At 35.7% G+C, this 18,844-nt stretch overlaps 1 protein-coding gene and 2 long non-coding RNA genes across 4 annotated transcripts in view; 1 reads left to right on the forward strand and 2 right to left on the reverse strand.

Annotated features, from left to right (window-relative positions):
• Nucleotides 1–18,844, forward strand: part of LOC137577574 (uncharacterized) — a 122,127-nt gene that overhangs the window by 18,393 nt on the left and 84,890 nt on the right. The gene's annotated exons all lie outside the window — the stretch shown is intronic.
• On the reverse strand, nucleotides 12,934–13,579 carry LOC137577950 (uncharacterized). The gene is made up of 3 exons (XR_011032511.1): nucleotides 13,485–13,579; nucleotides 13,308–13,422; nucleotides 12,934–13,247 (listed from the first exon to the last, which is right to left on the reverse strand). It is a non-coding gene; the product is annotated as an uncharacterized lncRNA (long non-coding RNA).
• LOC137577339 (uncharacterized protein CG45076) lies at nucleotides 14,353–15,557 on the reverse strand. Its single transcript, XM_068290773.1, has 2 exons — nucleotides 15,375–15,557; nucleotides 14,353–15,318 (listed from the first exon to the last, which is right to left on the reverse strand). The coding sequence occupies exons 1-2, from the start codon at nucleotides 15,456–15,458 to the stop codon at nucleotides 14,404–14,406; spliced, it is 999 nt and encodes a 332-aa protein (XP_068146874.1). The 5' UTR covers nucleotides 15,459–15,557; the 3' UTR covers nucleotides 14,353–14,403.

Raw genomic sequence — 18,844 nt, forward strand, 5'->3', positions numbered from 1 at the left:
TGGCCCAAGTGAAGCAAGTTAGTTGCGCTAGGCCAGAGTCAAAGCCGCAGACCCAGCAGGGACTCTAACTCTTGGCTGGACGGCTGACTGGGTGCTTTTTGGTGGCCAATTGTCTACCATGGCGCAGCAGTTTTACTATTGTTATTGAACGGATGTGGCCATGTGGCAGGGGGCATAGAAGCACTTTTACTGGGGTTTGGCACGAGTCGCCACTAGTTGCCTTCCTCTTCTATCCTTGTTGATAAATGGGCGTTAATAGGCAAGCCAAGTACTTTATATTTGGATTGTTTTCCTTCATTTTTGGGCTCTGCCAGGAAATAACTTCATTGGCTTTGATTATGAACCATGAGTCGGGACTTACCTTTAGGTTTCTCCTCATCCTCCTCAAAGGTGTGTTCGTGTGTGTGTGTGTTTTGATCAATTAAGATAAACTGTTAGTCAGTTAGTGTTTGGTCTTTGACTAAAAATAAATAGGTTTTCGAACAAAAAAAAACCTATTTTCGTTTACTCTGGAGAAAATAATTAAAAACTTATTATCTTTCTTATGAAAACCTTTTTGTTAATAGTTCTAAAAAATAAATTTGGAATATTTACATGTGAGTCTAAAATTTTAAAAGGTTTGAAGACCCTAAAATAAGGCTAAAAATTCAAAAATATTGAAAAACATGCAGATGTTAACTTCAAATTATCGGATCAACTAGAAAGGAATCTGAGATTAAAACGCAAACGGTTTGTTATCATGGATCATGAAATGGAATACATTTGTTACACTTTCTTTTGACGCCAACAATTCTCTCTTTAAAATGAATATGCCCTGTGAAATATTTTTGCGCTACATTAAAAGTAAGAGAAGATGAGAAAAACAAAAAAAAAACTAAGAAAAACGACTAAATGTATATACTATATAAATGAGCTAGCAGAAAAGATCATTAATGCACAGTTAAGAGCCTGAGGCTCTTCAAAGGCAAAAGGCCTTCTCACTCTCAGGTTTCACATGCTCGCTGATCGCTAGTCGCCTCATCATCATCATCATGATCGTAGTCGCCACCGACGACCCAACAACCATTGGCACATGGAGTAGAATCCCCAGCAGCTGTAAAAAAACTACTAGTAGAAACACTCTGTGTGGATATGTTTAGTTTTTAGTAGAGGTTGAATAACTAACTATATGTATACATACATATTAAACATGTATAGGTTGCATATCTTTTACGAGTTTCTGGACTTGACTAGAGTTAAGGCTAGTTAAGCTTCAACCTGTTCTTTTTGGCCGGTTACAGTTTTTGTCAAGTCAAACCAAAAAGGGGGACAACAACAACCGAGGGAGGAGGCTCGCTCCGCTTGGTCTGGTCTGTATTATTAACGATCATTATGAAGTTTTAACTTAAGTGGTCAATTAACATTTGCATGACTGAAATCGGAATTGGAAATTAGTGTTTAACTAATTTATGCACAAAAAGGAGTGAAAGAGAGGAAAACCAAGAGAGACCCAAGCAAAAAAAAAAAAAGAAAGAAATGTTTTAGAGTTTTAAGGGCAATCTCATCGTATTGATACATTTTTACAAGGCAAGTTCATTAGACGCGACAACTTTGAATTTTGTTGTTCATTGGATTGCATTTTTAATTGAAATTATCAAATGCTTTTAAGGCGTGTGTGTGTCTGTGTCTGTGTGTGTGTGTGTGTGTGCATCATTCCAAAAAGGTTTTCCCTTTTTAATTGTTCCCTTGGTTGGGTTGGTTGGTTGACTGGTTTAACTGCGTGACTTGACATAACCCGCCGCGGCCGATTTCGTTCCAATTAATAATCTATGTGGCTTGATTACTTTGTTGGTAGCCTTTGAAATTGATTTACGCCCATTCATTCATTCACTCACTCACTCACTCACTCTTTCAAAATCTGTGTAAGTTCACGTTTATTCTTAAGCATTTCCAGCATTTCTTTTGTTATCATTATTTACGATGTACGTACAATTTTTTGATTTCAATTTTTATTTTTACTCTTTATTTTTTGTAGCATAATTGAAATTTATGGGCCCCCAAATAAACGGAGGCGGTCCAGTGTCAATAATTGAAAGTTTTGATATAAATAGAGAATTGTTAAATAAATCACAAGAAATAAACAAAGTAAGTTTAATTTAAAGAGTTGACCAGTTCAAAAGTTACAAGTTGTGATTTAATTTTAAGCTAACAATGAATGGATTGAATGAATTTGAAAACTCACTTCAAATAAATGAGTGGGCACTGTAATCTAACGAAACAAAAACGAATAGAATGATCTAGAATTTACATTCTCTTATGAGAATGAGTTGCTATGAATATACATATTTATATTCCTTTCTTAAGATCAAAAGCTGTCTCCGTTCTGAACCAAATCAAGAAAGTTCCAAAATTCTAAACTTAAAGACGCAACTTAAGAGAGGTGACTTAGGATCGCCAAGTTTTGCTTTTTAAATAACAAACAGATTTCTTTAAACTTTTTATGAAGTTGTCACTAAATAACTAAATCCTAGTCTAAAGACAAAAAGTCGACTCATCAAATCTATGTTCCTGCAATAACAAACTGACCCATTCGAGAGTTTCTTTTTCTGCATTCCATTTGATGACCTTTTAGAATCACGACTCTTTTAGCTTGGTCTTTAATTAAACTTCTTGGTGAAATAGTTATTCATCTTTAATCAGAATTGACCATATGTCGTGGTCCTTGTATGACTTAACTATATATAGTTAAATTTCATTTCGTGATTAGATATTCTTTCACTTATGAGGTTTTCAATTTGATTAGATACTCTAGAATTGAGTTTTTATGATTAGATACTTTACTTTTTTTCGAGTGCCTTCAACCAGGGCGCCGATATGTGACCATGTGGGCTTCAAGTGGAGATAATACTGTATATAGTATTATATATACATTTATGGGTTTCGTCAAATCAAACCTTAGTCCAATACAAAACTGGGTTATACCACAGATAATCAAAAGAGACAAGTCAAATGGGTCATCATCATCATCATTGTCAGGAAAGGTAAACTCAAAGTAATATATACAGAATCTCATATGGAAAATTATTTGAAATTTTTAAACCTCAAGTGAACCTCTCTCTCTGAGTGTCGGTGTATGTGAGTGTGTGTGTGGGAGATATGCAATGAAATGAAATTAATAATAGACAGATTCAAAGAGCTGTTGGCTAGGGCTCGGTGGGTAGCAGCATTATCTTGGGCTTGTTTGTGGTCGCTGGCATAGCACATTTTATTAACACCACGTAATCGATACAATCATTCTCATTCTCATTTTGCTGCTGCTGGTAATGGTGGTGGTGGAGGTGGTTTTGAAGTGGGTGTCGGTCTGGTCTATTGCTCGATTTAAACTCTAGATTGGCTGTGGGCCCTATACAAACTACTACAGGCCATACTCTGCACTACATTTTTACCCTCAAAAATCATTTCATGAAATTGATGGTGACTTTGCTTTTTATTAGTCCAAAAGTTAAGTTTGCTAATCGTTTAGAGGCATTATGAAATCACGAATATTACTCTATACGTAACACACAACAAATTTCATATTTGTGGGCTTAGTCTGGTCAGTTATTTATGGTAACTAGTTTTGGATATATACAATGTGTGTGTGTGTTTGGTTGTCACCTTGAACAAGGTCGTTACATTTACATTCTTGAAATTCTTTTAGCTCAAACAACTTTATTCAACAAGTACAAAGTAAACCAAAGTAAATTCACTTCAGGCAATTTAACAAATATTTGTCTATAAATTAGACTTTATAGGTAAATATACACATTTGAAATTTAGCCAATATTTTAATTGTCTGTTTATAATTTTTGAATTTAATGCAATTTTACCCACTAGTTTCATATTTTTTAAGAACATGTAAACCATTTAATTTATTTTAAACCAGAAATTCAGAAACAACTATTTTTAAATTTAACGATTTTATTAAAAAATAAATATACGTTTATTTATTAATCAAAACTTAAGTAATTATTCATGACTTTTGTTATAGGAATTACAAAATAATCTTTATTTCAGTTGTCGATAGATTGAATTTTTTGTTCACTTAGTGATTTTGTTGCAAAGAAACCATTTTTTTTTACTTTCTGGTTTGGTTATTAATAAATAAATTACGAAATAAATAAAAAAGTCAAAAAATGTTTGGTTTTAATTTACTTAAGCGAACAAAAATTTAAAGAATTTATTCTGAAAAACCCTTCTTAACCCTTTCAGAAAAAATATTGCCCTTAGCTTAAGTATTTTTAATACTTACATATAATTTTTGTTTATTACATTTTACATGCTAGTTAAATATTTTTTGGTATCCCCTTAAAAAAACAGTTAAACAATCGTAACCTAACAAAAGAATTTAACAAAAATACAAGTTCTAAAAGAAGAAAACAAAATTCTAACAATTGTTGATTAATTCCTTCTCTCTCGACTTGGCAATGAACAAAACCTAATTAATTTTAAGAGGCATTTACAATTAATTACCAATTCCATAGAAAATTATATGCATTATTTAGTATGTGGTGAGATATGTATACATATATGTATATAGTATATACTGTAGGTATTGCTATTACTTCTATTGGATTTTAATTGATTTAAACCACATTTAATTATGGTAAGAACCTTTTAAATGCTGGCGCCATTTACGACCCAACAACAGTTCAGAACCGATCTGGAGATACTGAGCCAGAGAGAGAGAGAGACGAAGAAAGAGATGGAATAGATTTCATTAGAAACGCTCCTAAGTTCATTAACAGGTGTTTATATTCGTTCTGGTTACGTTTTCTTGTTGTGTCGAAGTCGTTCCGCCTTGTGGTGAATTGACCGCAACTAACATACATTGCAATGCCCCATATAGACTTTCGTCTATATTTTTTTTCCTGATTAGATTAACCCCCAACCAACCCCACCCCAAAATATAATAGGGGGTACCACTGTAAAATTTAAAAGCACTGTAAACCGTTTACGATCCATAGAACCATGTGCCATATATCTCTTCGTCTTTCGTTGTGGTTGGAGACCTCCGTACATACATATGTATGTATACGCTGACTTCCAAGTACATACATACATACATATATACACACTTCACCTCTGTCTGGTCCTCCACCTCAGCCTGGTGCTCTTCTTCTTCTTATGGGCAGTTCTTGACAATTGCCTTAGTTGTGTTGTATTTGTTGAGTGGCACTCGCTTTAGCAAGGTTTAATATTTAATGTTGGATTTGTTTTTTTTTTTTTTTTTTTTTTTTTTTTGTGTGTGAAATGTTTGATGAGTGCCCTCAATGTATAATACCCACAATGTTATCTCGAGAGAGATGAGGCAACTTCCCCCGATCCTCATCTCAGACACTTTTCCTGTCTTTTGCTCTCTCGCCTGTCAATATGTGCACTAAATGTTGAAATACATTTTTTTACTCTATTCAAATGAAAGAATTTTGATGGAAATTATCGAGGTTACAAGATGTATTGGCGGCATAGACGGCTAAGTGGTTTTGCCATTTATTAATATTTTTCCCTCGTTTTAATGATGGCTCTTTCAACGTACCCATTCACTACTATCTGCTATATCTATCTAATCTATATTTTCAACAAATTCCACACTATATACATACATATGTACATACATATAGCTAAATTACTAAGCTTAGTATTGAGTAATGTTGCTTCAGATTAAAGTACTTACTAATTTTAAAACCCAAAGATTTTCGTACTACTTTTGTTTAAAATCTCTAGCATTTTTTAAGTATTTTTTGAAACTCTCAGTTTCGATTGTTAGCTCAATATTGGACTACTGGACTGGACTGGGAATCACTAATTTTACTTACGAATCTTTAAGAATTAGTTTGCCTGTCGCAGAACTTTTCAAATCCTAAGATTATCACCTAATATTTTGTCAAGGAAAATTTCGTTATCTTTCCCATTCTTTTAAGTACTGATCTCTTTCTTAGTAATTGAAAATTTCACAGGTTCTTTGCAATTTTTCCTGAGCTTTCGGTTCTTAACTCCAAATCCCTAAATTAGAACAAATATTTTCTTAAATACTTAAAGGTTTTGTCTACCGGTAATTCTTTTGAATTTTTTCGGGACAGATATATTGTATAACTTATGATGTTCCTAAGGTTTTTATTGGTCTTGACGCTTATTTAAATCCTAAAATTTATTACAACATTTTTGAAAGAGTGTTGAAATTTGATTATGAGGCTAAAATCGTTGGATTACAATGCATGAAAAATTCGTTTCCCAAGCATTTTCGACTTATTTAAAGATTCTAACTTAAGATTCTGCTAGTTCTTATCCCATAATTTTATAAACAAACTTTAAATATACATATTTGAATGTGATTATTCCAATTAATTTCTCCCAGTATTACAGTTCTATAACATGTAGAAGTGTTCTTCTTAAATTAATATCAAGGGGTTTTCTTTTTCTTTGCAAAGATTTTTCTTTTTTAAACAAAAGACCTTGTAGAAAAATATTGTTAAAATATTCAAAAATCAACTTGAAAATCTTTTTTACTTTTTTCTCTTGAATAGATAGTTAACATTTCTGATCTCAAAACTTTATCTTCAGCTTCATTTGGTTTGCACCTACAAAAACACAAGTTCCTTAAACTAAATATTAACAAATACTAACTTGAAAGTATTTTTATAATCCTCTCTAGAATAGATTTTTAACATTTATGATCTCATGACATTATTTTGGACTTTACATAGTTTCCTACCTAAAGACAAGATCTCATGAATATTGTCATTTAATTTCTTTTTTATTTAAGCTACTAGAAATGTCTTCACATCTGATTTTATGCTAATCCATGCCTAGTCAGATTTATTATTATAGTCACAAATCCTGCATTATATGCATATTGTATTCAAAAACGAAACTCTCTAACCTGCCAGTCATTTGGCTAGTTAACTATAAGTCGTAAATTTATTTCGGATAAGTATCATAAAAATGTGAATTTTTGTCACTAAATTGTTGTGACAGTGAGTGTGTGTATGTGTGTGTGTGTGTGTGTGTGTGATGGTGGTGCCTGCAAAAAGAAGAAATTAAGAAAACCAGCAAAATGAATGGGCAAATGATGAAGAGTGGAAAAGAGAGAGAGAGGGGGGGGACAGGGACAGGGACAGTCGGCAGTTAGCAGCCTCCGCGCTAAATGCTCAGACGACAAAAAGAAATAATAAGAAGCGGAATCATAAAATATATTTTTTATAGGTTCTACTCTTCTCTTCTGTGCGTTGTCTTTCTATAATATGTGTTTACCTGCACACACACACTCGCATCATATGTAGATGTAGAATTCATAGGAGTGAATTGACGGAGGGAGGGAGGGAGGAAGAAGGGGAGGGCATATGTATGTATATGGAGGGAGCGGCGTCAGCAACGATCTCTTTTTTTTTCTTCTTTCTTTTCACTGATGTCATCCAAAAAAATGCTGCAAAAAAAGAAGAATTTATGACCAATTTTCTGCCGCTTGTCCACATCATCATCGTCGTCGTCGTCATTATCATCATTCACAAATGGTTTTAGTTCAAGTCCGCCGTATTCCCCCCTCTCTTCACCCCAGCTGACCCTTTTTTGGCCTTCCTTCCCTTCTTCCGCTTCTGGTGGTTTGTTCTCGTTTTTGTGATCTGTTTTTCCAACTCTGTACACACGCACAATTGAAATTGAAGAAAACTTGTTTTATTTTTTGGTAGATTTTTTTGTCGTCGTTTATGATTTATGATGGATAAGGACACGGACGACATCTTTACCTGACAGTATTAGAGATATCTGTAGTACAAAATCTAATGCTGCCCGGTAAGATGTGAACAGATGTCCTTGCAAGAAGAATCTTTTTGCAAGCGGCGGCAACACATTAATTTGTTCTTTTTTTAAGTGAATTTCATTTGAATTGTTTTCGTATTTCTTTGTCTTTTATCAACGGCAGCCGGGGGGTAAAGTAAAGTAGAGAAACCTTGGAACATTGACCACGATACACGATAAGAGGGCAAATGAAAGAATGTTAAAAATAATCGTAAACTCTTCAAGCGACCGACCGAACGACGGACTAAAAGTCCTTCTCCTCGATTGTATTATCGTAAGCGATCGTTAGACGTTAATGCACTGAAACCAAAGCACATTGATTAAACTTATCTTTGACTTAAAGTGGATTACATAGAATTTCATTTCGTCAAATGTCGAAGCGGAAAAGCTTTTATTTGCTTCATGATGTTTGCACTTCTAAATATTTTTAACAGTTTCTTTTTTGGGTTTATTTGTCACTTGTTGTCTCTGTGTGCGTGTGTGGCGGATTCTATTGGACTTGGATTTCTATATTTTTTTAGTATTGGGGTCCAGCAACAGGTTAACTTTGTACCGCAAAGAAAAAGATAGATAGAGAGAGAGACAGATCGAGTGGAAGAAGCAACGCCTACCTCGTGAATAAGCATGTTAATTGTATAATATAGCAAAATAAAATACTTGCAAAAATAAATCTATTGATGTTTAGACATTATTTGTTTTATTTTGTATATTCTGGCGCCACGCACATACACAGGCACGAGCACTCCATGCACACACATATTCGCACACTCTTATACATTTATTCAACTTTTTTATTTATATATATATATATTTTTTTTGTTGATCACCGGAAATATGCATCGAAAACGCCCGGTTTTTTTTTTTTTTTTTTGTACACACCCGTCGCGATCGACCGTTAAAAAAGAAATGAAAAACAAAAACAAAATAGAGTGGCCAGATGCCCAAACTATTTCATATTTCGATGCAACTTGCGCGTTCATACGAAATTTGAATCCAACATCGAGCGAAATGGGTGAACATCGAACAAATGTGTCGAACATCGAACAAATGCGTCGAACATTTCACAACAGACCAATCAAATTTCAGCTCGATTTCCCCTTTGCGACAACTTAAATCGCGTTGTCAAGCAACATGTTCGCTCACGTTTGTCGCTTTTTTTCCCCTCAATTTTTGATTTTTTTTTCGTTTTTATTTTGGGGCTTTTGTAACGGTCATTTTGAGGGTTGCCTCGCCTCTCTCTCCCAACAAACTGTCTTGCATATGTATCAATTAGCTGCAGCATCCAACACGCCCCCTTTTTGCTCCGCCCGCACTGTGTTTTTTTTTATGTGGTGTTTCATTGATTAATCAAATTGAAATTTGTGGAAAAAAAAACGGAAATAGGCGAAAAGGAGGGAAAGAAGCACATGTTTTATTTTTTTTCTTTTGTAAATCATGTGCTGAAAATACGTTACATACTCATACAATCAAACATATTTTTATTTCCTTTGCAAATTGAGCATACAAATTATTGTAAATTTTGAGAAAAAATTTATGTAATTCCTGAAGCGTTTTTGAAAGTATTATAGTCAAAAAAAACTGCTTAAACTTGATAACTTATACAAAAAAAACCATGAACGAAGAAACCTTTTTTAAAGAATTTTAAAAACACGAGTCAATAAGAAAAAAATGTATTGAAGAAAGATTAAATTTTAGGCAATTAAAAATTGTATATTTAATATTCCAAATTTCGCTGTTTCTGCATCGTTTGCATAACAACAACAAATTCTGGAATCAAAAGATTTGAATAGTCTTGCGATTTGAAAACATATGGGAAAACAAGCATAAATCTTGTCTAAATTTGGCACAATTTCCACAGCAAAATGTTATAAATGTTTAGAAAAGTAAATTAATAAGATTTTGATTTGATATTCCTCGTGTATTTAAAGGTTTTTTCTTTTGACCAAGTCATTAAATTTGATACCTGCCCGTGTCCCATATGGATTACCTTTGCACTCCATTGCTTACTCATCTGATTCCTCATTATGGCATTAAATTGTCGTTGCTGGAAGTTTTTTTGTATTCATTATAAAACCATGACATGAAGTTTTATTTCCGTCCATGTCAATTCGTTTTTAGAACTCACTGACATTTATATTTTTGTTTTTTTTTTTTTTTTTGTATTTGGGGTGTTTGAAAAATTTCCCCGTCGCAGCTTTCATTAACACCAATTCTTGTTTTCTTTTTTGGTTTTGCTTTTTTCTTTCTTCGTTTATATTTTTTAAGGTTTGTTTTATTTTATTTCTATGTTAATGAATTTAATAAATTTGCTTAATTGCTTTACGTTTCGAATCTGTGAGTCATGACTGTGGAGAAGATGGACGGATGAGGAGCCAGCCAGAAGGCGAACACGTGTAAAACGCGCCAATTTTGCGGATAACCCCTCAGGCATTACGGATTTGGTGGCCACAATACGGAAATGTGTGAAACACGCGTGTTAATCCCCACTGACCGAAAGTTGAAGGTGTTAATTAGCCATCTTTAACACACACACACTCACACATCATCATCAACACAAGAGTCACTCGTACACAGTGAGGATCAAAAATTAGAATCAAATATAAAAGTTTTTTTGACCAACTTTCTATAGGAAATTTGATTGAAACAGTTCTAATAGAAATTTTAAAGTTCTCAAACCGAAAATGCCGTCGCCCGATAGAATTAGTTTTTGTGTTTTTCCGTTTTGCGAAGAACCGTTGTACACATCCGTTAGAACGCGCGGCTACCGATCGACTATATCGAAGAGTATTCCGCTCTTAAATCGAGGCCTCGTGGATACCATCCCCCATACCCCACAAAAACCGAAAAATTGGGTGGTTGGGGGAGCTCTGTAACGGAAAATTGAAGTTGAAACCAGAGGGCCGGGGCTAACTTCGACCGTGGCGAAGACTGTATACTCTTTCAAGGGTATTTTGCTACTCTTCCCTTAAAAAAGTAGAAAAACGTGTTGTCTAAAAAGTTTTTGAGAAAGTATTGCCGTTTGTCTGGGCGATATTTTATATAGTGAGCCGATCTGCCTGAGTCCGAGATATACAGCAGCTGCATATCGACGGACAATCGATCAATGGCTATATGTACATACATATCGATGTTATACATATAACATCGACGCATCGTGCTGATCAGACTACATTTATGTACATATGTACATATATACTTTGTATGGTCGCACACTTCTGACCAAAATAATTATACTCTTTTTGCAAGGGTATATTTTAAGTGCAGCAACAACTACGCACACACACACAAACAGACTCGTAACAGACTCTGTTAAAAGCAACGGCAACAGCGCAGCCGACGTCGCCGCATTTCTATTAGCTCGTTCGTCCCCTCTGACTAGCACCATCCTGCTTGCTCTGCTGGCTTTCATCGTGTCACATTTTGCATGCCATCTCACTCATGTTCGACCGCATGGTTTTTATATTTTATACCCTACCTTTGCCAAAGGTATTATGAGATTGCTTATTTGTTTGTAACGCAGACGTTTCCGACCCCACATGTCACAGCAATTACTAAAGATTTTGATACAATTTGTTTTATAAATCTACCAAAAGAAATGTTGAAAAATTTTCTACTTTTCGATACAGATTACCGATAGCACATATGTATTTCGAAATTTCTGATGGTTTTTGATGTTTTTTGATTTAATATTTTAGTCGTTCAATTAAACAAAAATAAGAATTAATTATTCAAATTAACGTTTAAAATCAAATTTTTCGAAAGGCGGCATAACTTTTAACTATTTGCAGCTGTTTCTGCTTCTGCATCTTCCAGTATCATCACAGAATTGCCCACTTGGTCCATTTGTTCTATAGAAACGAACTAGTTCCAGCAGGTTGGTAGGGCGCTCCATTTGTTCTTGATTAGCATAAGAAACTGAATGAAAATTGAAAGATACTGAGATGAAACTTGATATTTACGCTATTTATAAGCCGGGTGAGAGAAAGATCGTCCCACTATATCATTTAGTGCCAAATGATACGATACTATATAGAAAGAGACAGAGTGAGAGTTTATGGATTACATAGAACATGCAAAAGTATTATTGACAAGGAGTGCAAGCGTACTGAAACTTCGGCGTAGCTTCTTTGATATTTTTCTTTTCGATTTACTTTTCTTTGATTTCATTTCTTATGATCACTTTGGGTCTGCATCGCTCTTCTTCTTTGATATGTGTCCAAAAATGGACATGTTCACTCAATTAATAAGAAAGGAGTGGAAGGTGGAAGGAAGAAGAGGACTTTTTAAGCGTTCGTTCTGGTCATGGGCACTCTACAATTAGTTTGTAATTGAAATGCGGGTATCATTGATTTCTAGAGGCACTTGGGAAACAAAGAGTAAAAAAAAAAACTAGTCGAGTCTGTCTCATTAGCCTTTAGCCTGGGTCGTATTCCACAGTTCATTAAAATGATGGCAAATCATTATCAGGATTGCGAGGATGCGAGTCTAGAGAGGTAGAGGCTCTCACAGAGTGTCATCAACACGGCCGCAACTCACAAATTGCCTGGACGAAGGCGAAGATGAAGACGGACCCTCTTTTTTCCTGATTTTGCGTTAAATTCCTCCCTTCCCTCCTCATCCTCATCGTCGTCGCCGTCGTCGTCATCGTCTTTACTTGTCTTTCCCGTTTCAAGCCCAAAACGAACACAATCCCATCCCATTTCAATCCCAATTCCATTCCCGAAAAAATGAGCGCACACCCCCCGCCAACCCGGGCGGTTAGTAGTAGCTTGTCAAGTCCGGTTCTCAATGTTGTTTTTTTTTTTTTTTGCCCTCTCCGTCTTCTTATAACGCATGTACGCATGTCTCTTTTCCCTCGTTTTTTATATTTTTTTAATTTCTCATTTTCGGGTTGAAGGACCACAACAACCAAAAGATGAGGAGTGCTTCGCGGCCCTTTCTCAACTTCAACTGGGCCCCGGAGGCGGCTAATTAAAAAAAAAACCAGAAATGCACATGCATGTACCTACAGATACATATGTACTTATATTATATATGTATCACTTCTGATCCTTGAGGGCTCTGACTCAATTTGTTCTCTGTGTATTTGGGTCAGAGTATTGCCACAAAATAAATGAGGTGTATAATACCCAAAATGAATTTATTTCAAAAGTTATTGAGTTTAGAGAGCGAAAGAAAGAGAGAGAGAGAAAGACATCTTTCTTTGCTTTGACCTTTAACAGAGCATTGCCTTTAGGGCTTGGTATTGAGCAACTTCATCAGGATCTATCTTATCTCGAAGGTAGCTAGATTCATTCAAAGGATCCTGACGTTTCTTACGGGTTTCTACCCCACAGTCAACATAAGTTACGCAATGCCAACAGCACATGGGAAACTCCATTACCGTGGAGACTCCGGTCTCATCGCAATCTTGATAAGCCGCCGGTTGCTGGCAACTAAGTGACAAAAACAAGAACATTACTAAAACCCTCTGCCCTGGGAATATTGCGTCTTACTAGTGGATCAAAGCATCACCCGCTGTGTTTTGGCATACATAAACACCGCAAACATTGGGATCCTTTTGAGTGCCACCCACTTCAATTTCACCGCTTTTTCCTTTGCAACCATTTTCTATAAAGAAACAATGATTCAAGAAATATTCTTCTATAAGTACCCGGAGAGTGTAAACTTACTGCCTGCCTCGAGTTTCTCATAGTGAACCAAGGCGTTAACAAAAACGTAAACGTTAATGGTTACAATCCACAGGGAAGTAACCATCAAAAAGCACTTCATTCTTATAAGTGATTCGTTTTGTTGATTTACTACCTTATATAGGTAAGAAAAAACTCAATTTGTTATTCGATATGGCTGGGGATCATAGTTTACTACTTCAAGTGTAAATATTTATGATTTACACAACTTTTTCATAAAGAATTGTAACAAAACTCTCTCAAAAAGATTGTTCACAGCTGTAGTTCAGGGTTTTTTTTAAGAATTTATTTATTTGTTTTGAGAGTTAACTTTCATCTATAAAACTTGATTCGAAAGCCACATGCCTCAAGCTAAGAGAGTTGATAAGGAAGCTTGATTTGAAACCTTGACAATGTTGGTATTCGAACGGTCAAGACCAATCCTCTTGAAATTCTACAAAGCTTTTCTTAGGTATTGATTTTGAGAAAACAAAATTGTAATTTTAGGGAAGAAATAAGGGTTAACGAGTAAGCGTTCTTCCAATTACACAATTTGAACAGTTTAAAAGGTAATTTATAGGTTTTATTCTTCATTCCTGGTTTGGTTATTAAAAACTTGTCTTAGATAGGGAAGTTTTAGATTGGAAATTTTACTTCTAGATTCTATACCTCAAACTTGGAGTAACTTATATTATTTTTAAGAGTAAATAATTATAATTAACACATTCTCCTATGTTTACTACCTAAAATAGCAAATTTGGTGACAAATTGTCTTTGAATATGAAAATATTTTTAAGCGAGGATTAACAGTACCTCCCTTGAGGTTCTTTGCACACTTTTTGTAAGCTTAAACAGAACAAAACAAAATATATAATATACAAAATATATATATGAACATACAAGTTGAAAAAAAAACATTTGTTCAAGTTTGGCCAGCATTAGCTCCTTGCCTCTCATCCGTTACCCCCTCTCGTCTACGACCTCGACGATGACTTCGTCGACGTAGCCTGAAAGTGGCATTCGAGGAGGCCTTCTGTTTGGCTTCAACCGCAGCACAAGCTGCCCTGTAAGCGGCTTGTTTTGTCTTCTCAAAGTCTTCGCGAGCACTTTGCAATTGTTTTTGGAGCAAACTTACACGGTTTTTGGCTGCCTCGAGTAGTTGAGTTTTCGAAGCCATTTCTTGCTGCGAACCCATTGCGACGGTTTGAATATTGGCCAGATTATCCTTGGCGGTTTTCTGCAGTTCGGTTAGGGCTTCAAATTGCTGAGTAGCTGCACGTGCTGCATCGACAGCGGCGTTCATATTCATCTCTGTGCTCTGCAAAGAAGCGGACTCCTCCTCGACCACGGCGGAGGCTTCGTTCATTTCCTGTTCCAATTGCTCGACAACCATTTGCTTGCCTGTGAGTGCCGCTTCGGCTGCCTTGGCCGATTGGAAGGCCTTCTCGGCGAGTTCCTGCTTGATGTGCTGGGCAGCAGCTAGGCCAGCGGCTGCTTGGGCCTCACTTGCGGCTCTTGCATCTTGGGCTGCTTTGATGGCAATGCTTGAGGACTTTTGTTTTGGGTCGCCAGGTTGAAAGATTTGTTTTACATCACATTTGCGGCCAGCATCATCTTGGCCAGGACTACATTGCTGCTGGCCATTGCCGGCTCCAGTGGGTCCAGCAGCTCCTCCTACACCTCCTCCACCTACACCTGCTGCTTCACCTGCATTTATTAAATGACAATCCTCCTGCTTGAATGTCCCTCCCTCTCCTCCTCCTCCTCTTCCTGCTCCCGTGTTAATGGAGGCAAAGTCGGCATAGAGATTCGCGGGACCTTGTCCTTTGTAGTGTCTCTGTGATCAGGTGTATATATTTGCAATTGGTAGGTGGACAAAGAGGTAACTCTTACCTTCACCATTCGATAGCCTTTCGTGGTATTCATGATATTTAAAATAAGCAGTAGCCAAAAATATGAGCTGCCTCGTATGCGCATGGAGAAAGTTGTTTCACTTGATCACTTCTGTTCATCGCTCAGGATTCTATATATGTACATATGTATAAATATTGACAAATTCCTCAAAGTTACTGCGATTGAATGACAAAAATGCTATTTGAGTGAAGTTTGAATGGTATGTCAATTGGGCTATCCCCTTTCATTCGATTTACCCTGAATTCAGGTGTTGAAACACTCATTTTCTCCTAAGACGACTATATAAGCTAGTGCGAATCGGAACGATGCAATTAAATTTGTTTGCCCTCCACAAAGATGAAGTGTCTAGTAATAATTTGCAATTTTTTGTTCGGTCTATCAACTGTAATGGGACTTGTACATTATGTGAAATTGAAGCCAGGAGGTAATCCAAAAATATTTCAAACAGAAAACTCTCATTTTCAAATTTATTCCCCTCCCTCGAATTAATAGCTAATGGTTGCGTGGCCAAAGAAGGTGAAATTAAAGTGGGTGAAACCTTAAAAGATCCCAATGTCTGCGGTGTTTATGTCTGTCAAAATAAAGATGGAGATGCTCTCATACATTAGTAAGTGCAGACATAACTAGTTAGCTGTGTTTAGTAATAGTTCTTTCTTTGTAGCTGCCAAAGACCAGCAACATTTGCAAATTGTCCAAAAGCAGAAACTGGCGTTTCGACAGTCATTGACTTTCCGCAATGTTGTTGGATTTGCGTGGAATACAAAGATTGTGGAGCTGGTCCACCGCAATCAGAAGAAGAGGCAACAACTAAAGCTTCATCCTCAGGAGAGAAACCTTCAAAAGAAGAGGCAACAACTAAAGCTTCATCCTCAGGAGAGAAACCTTCAGGAGAAGAGGCAACAACTAAAGCTTCATCCTCAGAAGAGAAATCTCCTGAAAAAGAAAAAACATCTTAAGAGCCGGAAGCTTCACCTGAAGCGTATGTTTCTCCCATTTCCTTCTGGAGATTAACCCAAAACTCGGCACTTTTTATTGTTGTAAGGAATATACATATAGTATAAGAATATATACACCTCCACATTCCATTTGCGGGTCATTTGTCTGTCTGGCCGCTGTCTCCTCACATTCTAAAATGTCTGCAAGTGATGAGCATGCAGTGGCGGCATTTAGTTAGTTGCAATTTTGAGACAGCGCCAAGAGGTGCCAGAGGGGGCAGAGACGGTGGCAAAGAAGGCAGTGGCTAGAGAATAGAACAGCCAAACAGGCAGAAGGAAGAGTCGTCGTCAAGTCCCATAGAGACATGAATTGCTATAAAAAATGTTAGCTATGTTTGAGAGAGAAACAAAAGTAAAAACTTAAAATGCTAAAAACTAAAACTGAAAGCAAACTCTGCTGCTGATGGCTAGACAAAGGCAATGCACTGTGGTTCAATTCTAAAACATTTGCTGGCGTAAACTCAATTTCAATTAAATTCATTTAGGTATTGTTTTATTGTTAGTTTAAAAGTTTAAGTAAAAATGGGGAAAAATAAGTAAGTATAAACAAAAGCGATCTGTTCTCGTTTCCGAATTGGTATAAAACATTTCAGATTTCACAGATTTTGGACCACAAAATTAAGCACAGCTAAGGAGCCACTGTGCCAAGGAGACTACGTCAAAGAGGGGTGAAGGGGAAAGGAAGAAGAGCACCAAAAATAGTTTTTGTTTTGTTTTTAGGAGCGCCATTTAAGCGCGTGACGCCAAAAAAGAAAATAATGGTGAAAATGGTTCCCATTTCTATTTGAACTAAATGTCAAAGTGATTTCCCCCCTCCACCACCCCTAAAAAGCAAAACATGCAATATCGAAAATAAGTTGCTCTATCTATGTTGAAACTAAGTTGAAATAATTAATACACCAAGAGTTTGAATTTCGTTTAAAAATTAGGTTCAACAAAGTTCAAGAATGTATTTCATTTTAATTTCATGTGCCTTGTACATGACGACTACGACTTGGTCGATGTCGATGAAGTCTGATAGAGATTAGGAATGGAAACCTCTAGCCACCGGGACTGCTGTTCGTTCCAGTTGCTGATAAGTTTCGCTCCTTCCCTCTGTGGTTAATTACATAAATAAGTAAACTAAATGCATGGCACAAGTGTGTCAAATGGAACATCTGAATAATTTCTACAAACACCCCGTGATAACCCTGCAACATTTGTTTTTGCTGATAATTTCTTCTTCCTCTCTCGTGTACACAAAAATAAACCTATTAAAAAAATGTATAAAACATTTATTTTTAATGTTCCCCTATTAAAAAATATTATATTGGTTGTTTCGACGAAAATTCAATTTACTTATCGCGCCTCTCAGCCTAGTCCAAGCCCAAGCCCAAGCCCAACGAAGATGATAAGAGGAGACACAAACTGTTACGTAGCTCCTCCGGTCAAAGGTTAAGTCTGTATATGTTCCATGCAATAGAAAAAACCTCGAAGCTGTCAAAAATGAAACTGATAAGCACATTTCGTCGAGCAGTTCTAAATTGTCCATTAAAGTGGAACGTTTGTGGCTGGGGCCCCATTATAATGAGTGAGACCATTATATAAACACATTGATTAGATTGAAGTCGTCGAATCTAGTGAAACGAATTGATTTCATACATATGTATGTATGTAGAGAAACGGACTCATCTAGTGTTTCACTTTGGAAAATATATACTGACTGTAAGATCTAAACAGGTCTAGGGTTACACTGTCCATATCAGGATCGCAATTAAATTCAAAGTCTGTGGGGGACCCATTAAATGGCTTAAAAGAAGTAAACAATAAATATGAAATTAATAATCAATGCGTTTAACAATTGAATGGGCCATTAGTTTGTGCAGATAAGGAATAAATGAAACAAAAATTATGGGTTAAAATGTTCCACAATTTAATAAAAGAAGAAGAGGATATTGAAAATAAATTGTCAAACTCAGTTTTAATTGTTAATTAGAATCTGAAAAACTAAAAACTATTAGAAAATTACATTTAATAACTAGAAATCATTTCTATACAATGAAAAGCTTTATCAAAACTGGGGAAAATCTTTTTCAAAAACTTTGAGAATGTTTTTCAAAAGAATACGATTTGTATTGTTTAATTATTCGTAAAGCTTTAAAAACACGATTTCCTTTTCTTTATATAGATTTTTCGCCTCCTATTCCACCTATTTTCCCCTCCTTTCCTCTCTTCTTACTCTTCAGGACTTTATTAATGACATGATGATGATAATTGGTCTGAAAACTCTAGAATTTGTTGGTATTGGATCGTTTATTTTTAGCTTTAGATCAAAGGACAATTCACCTCGAACTGCCTAAGAATAATATGAGGTTTTTATAGTAGTTGTAATTTTAAGAAATATTTTAGAATATTTTTCTTACTATATATGTACATATGTATGTATATCTGTATGTATGTATGTCTGAACTTGGT

Source organism: Drosophila tropicalis, unplaced genomic scaffold, assembly GCF_018151085.1.
Source record: "Drosophila tropicalis isolate 14030-0801.00 unplaced genomic scaffold, ASM1815108v1 contig_593, whole genome shotgun sequence".
Classification (NCBI taxonomy): domain Eukaryota; kingdom Metazoa; phylum Arthropoda; class Insecta; order Diptera; family Drosophilidae; genus Drosophila; species Drosophila tropicalis.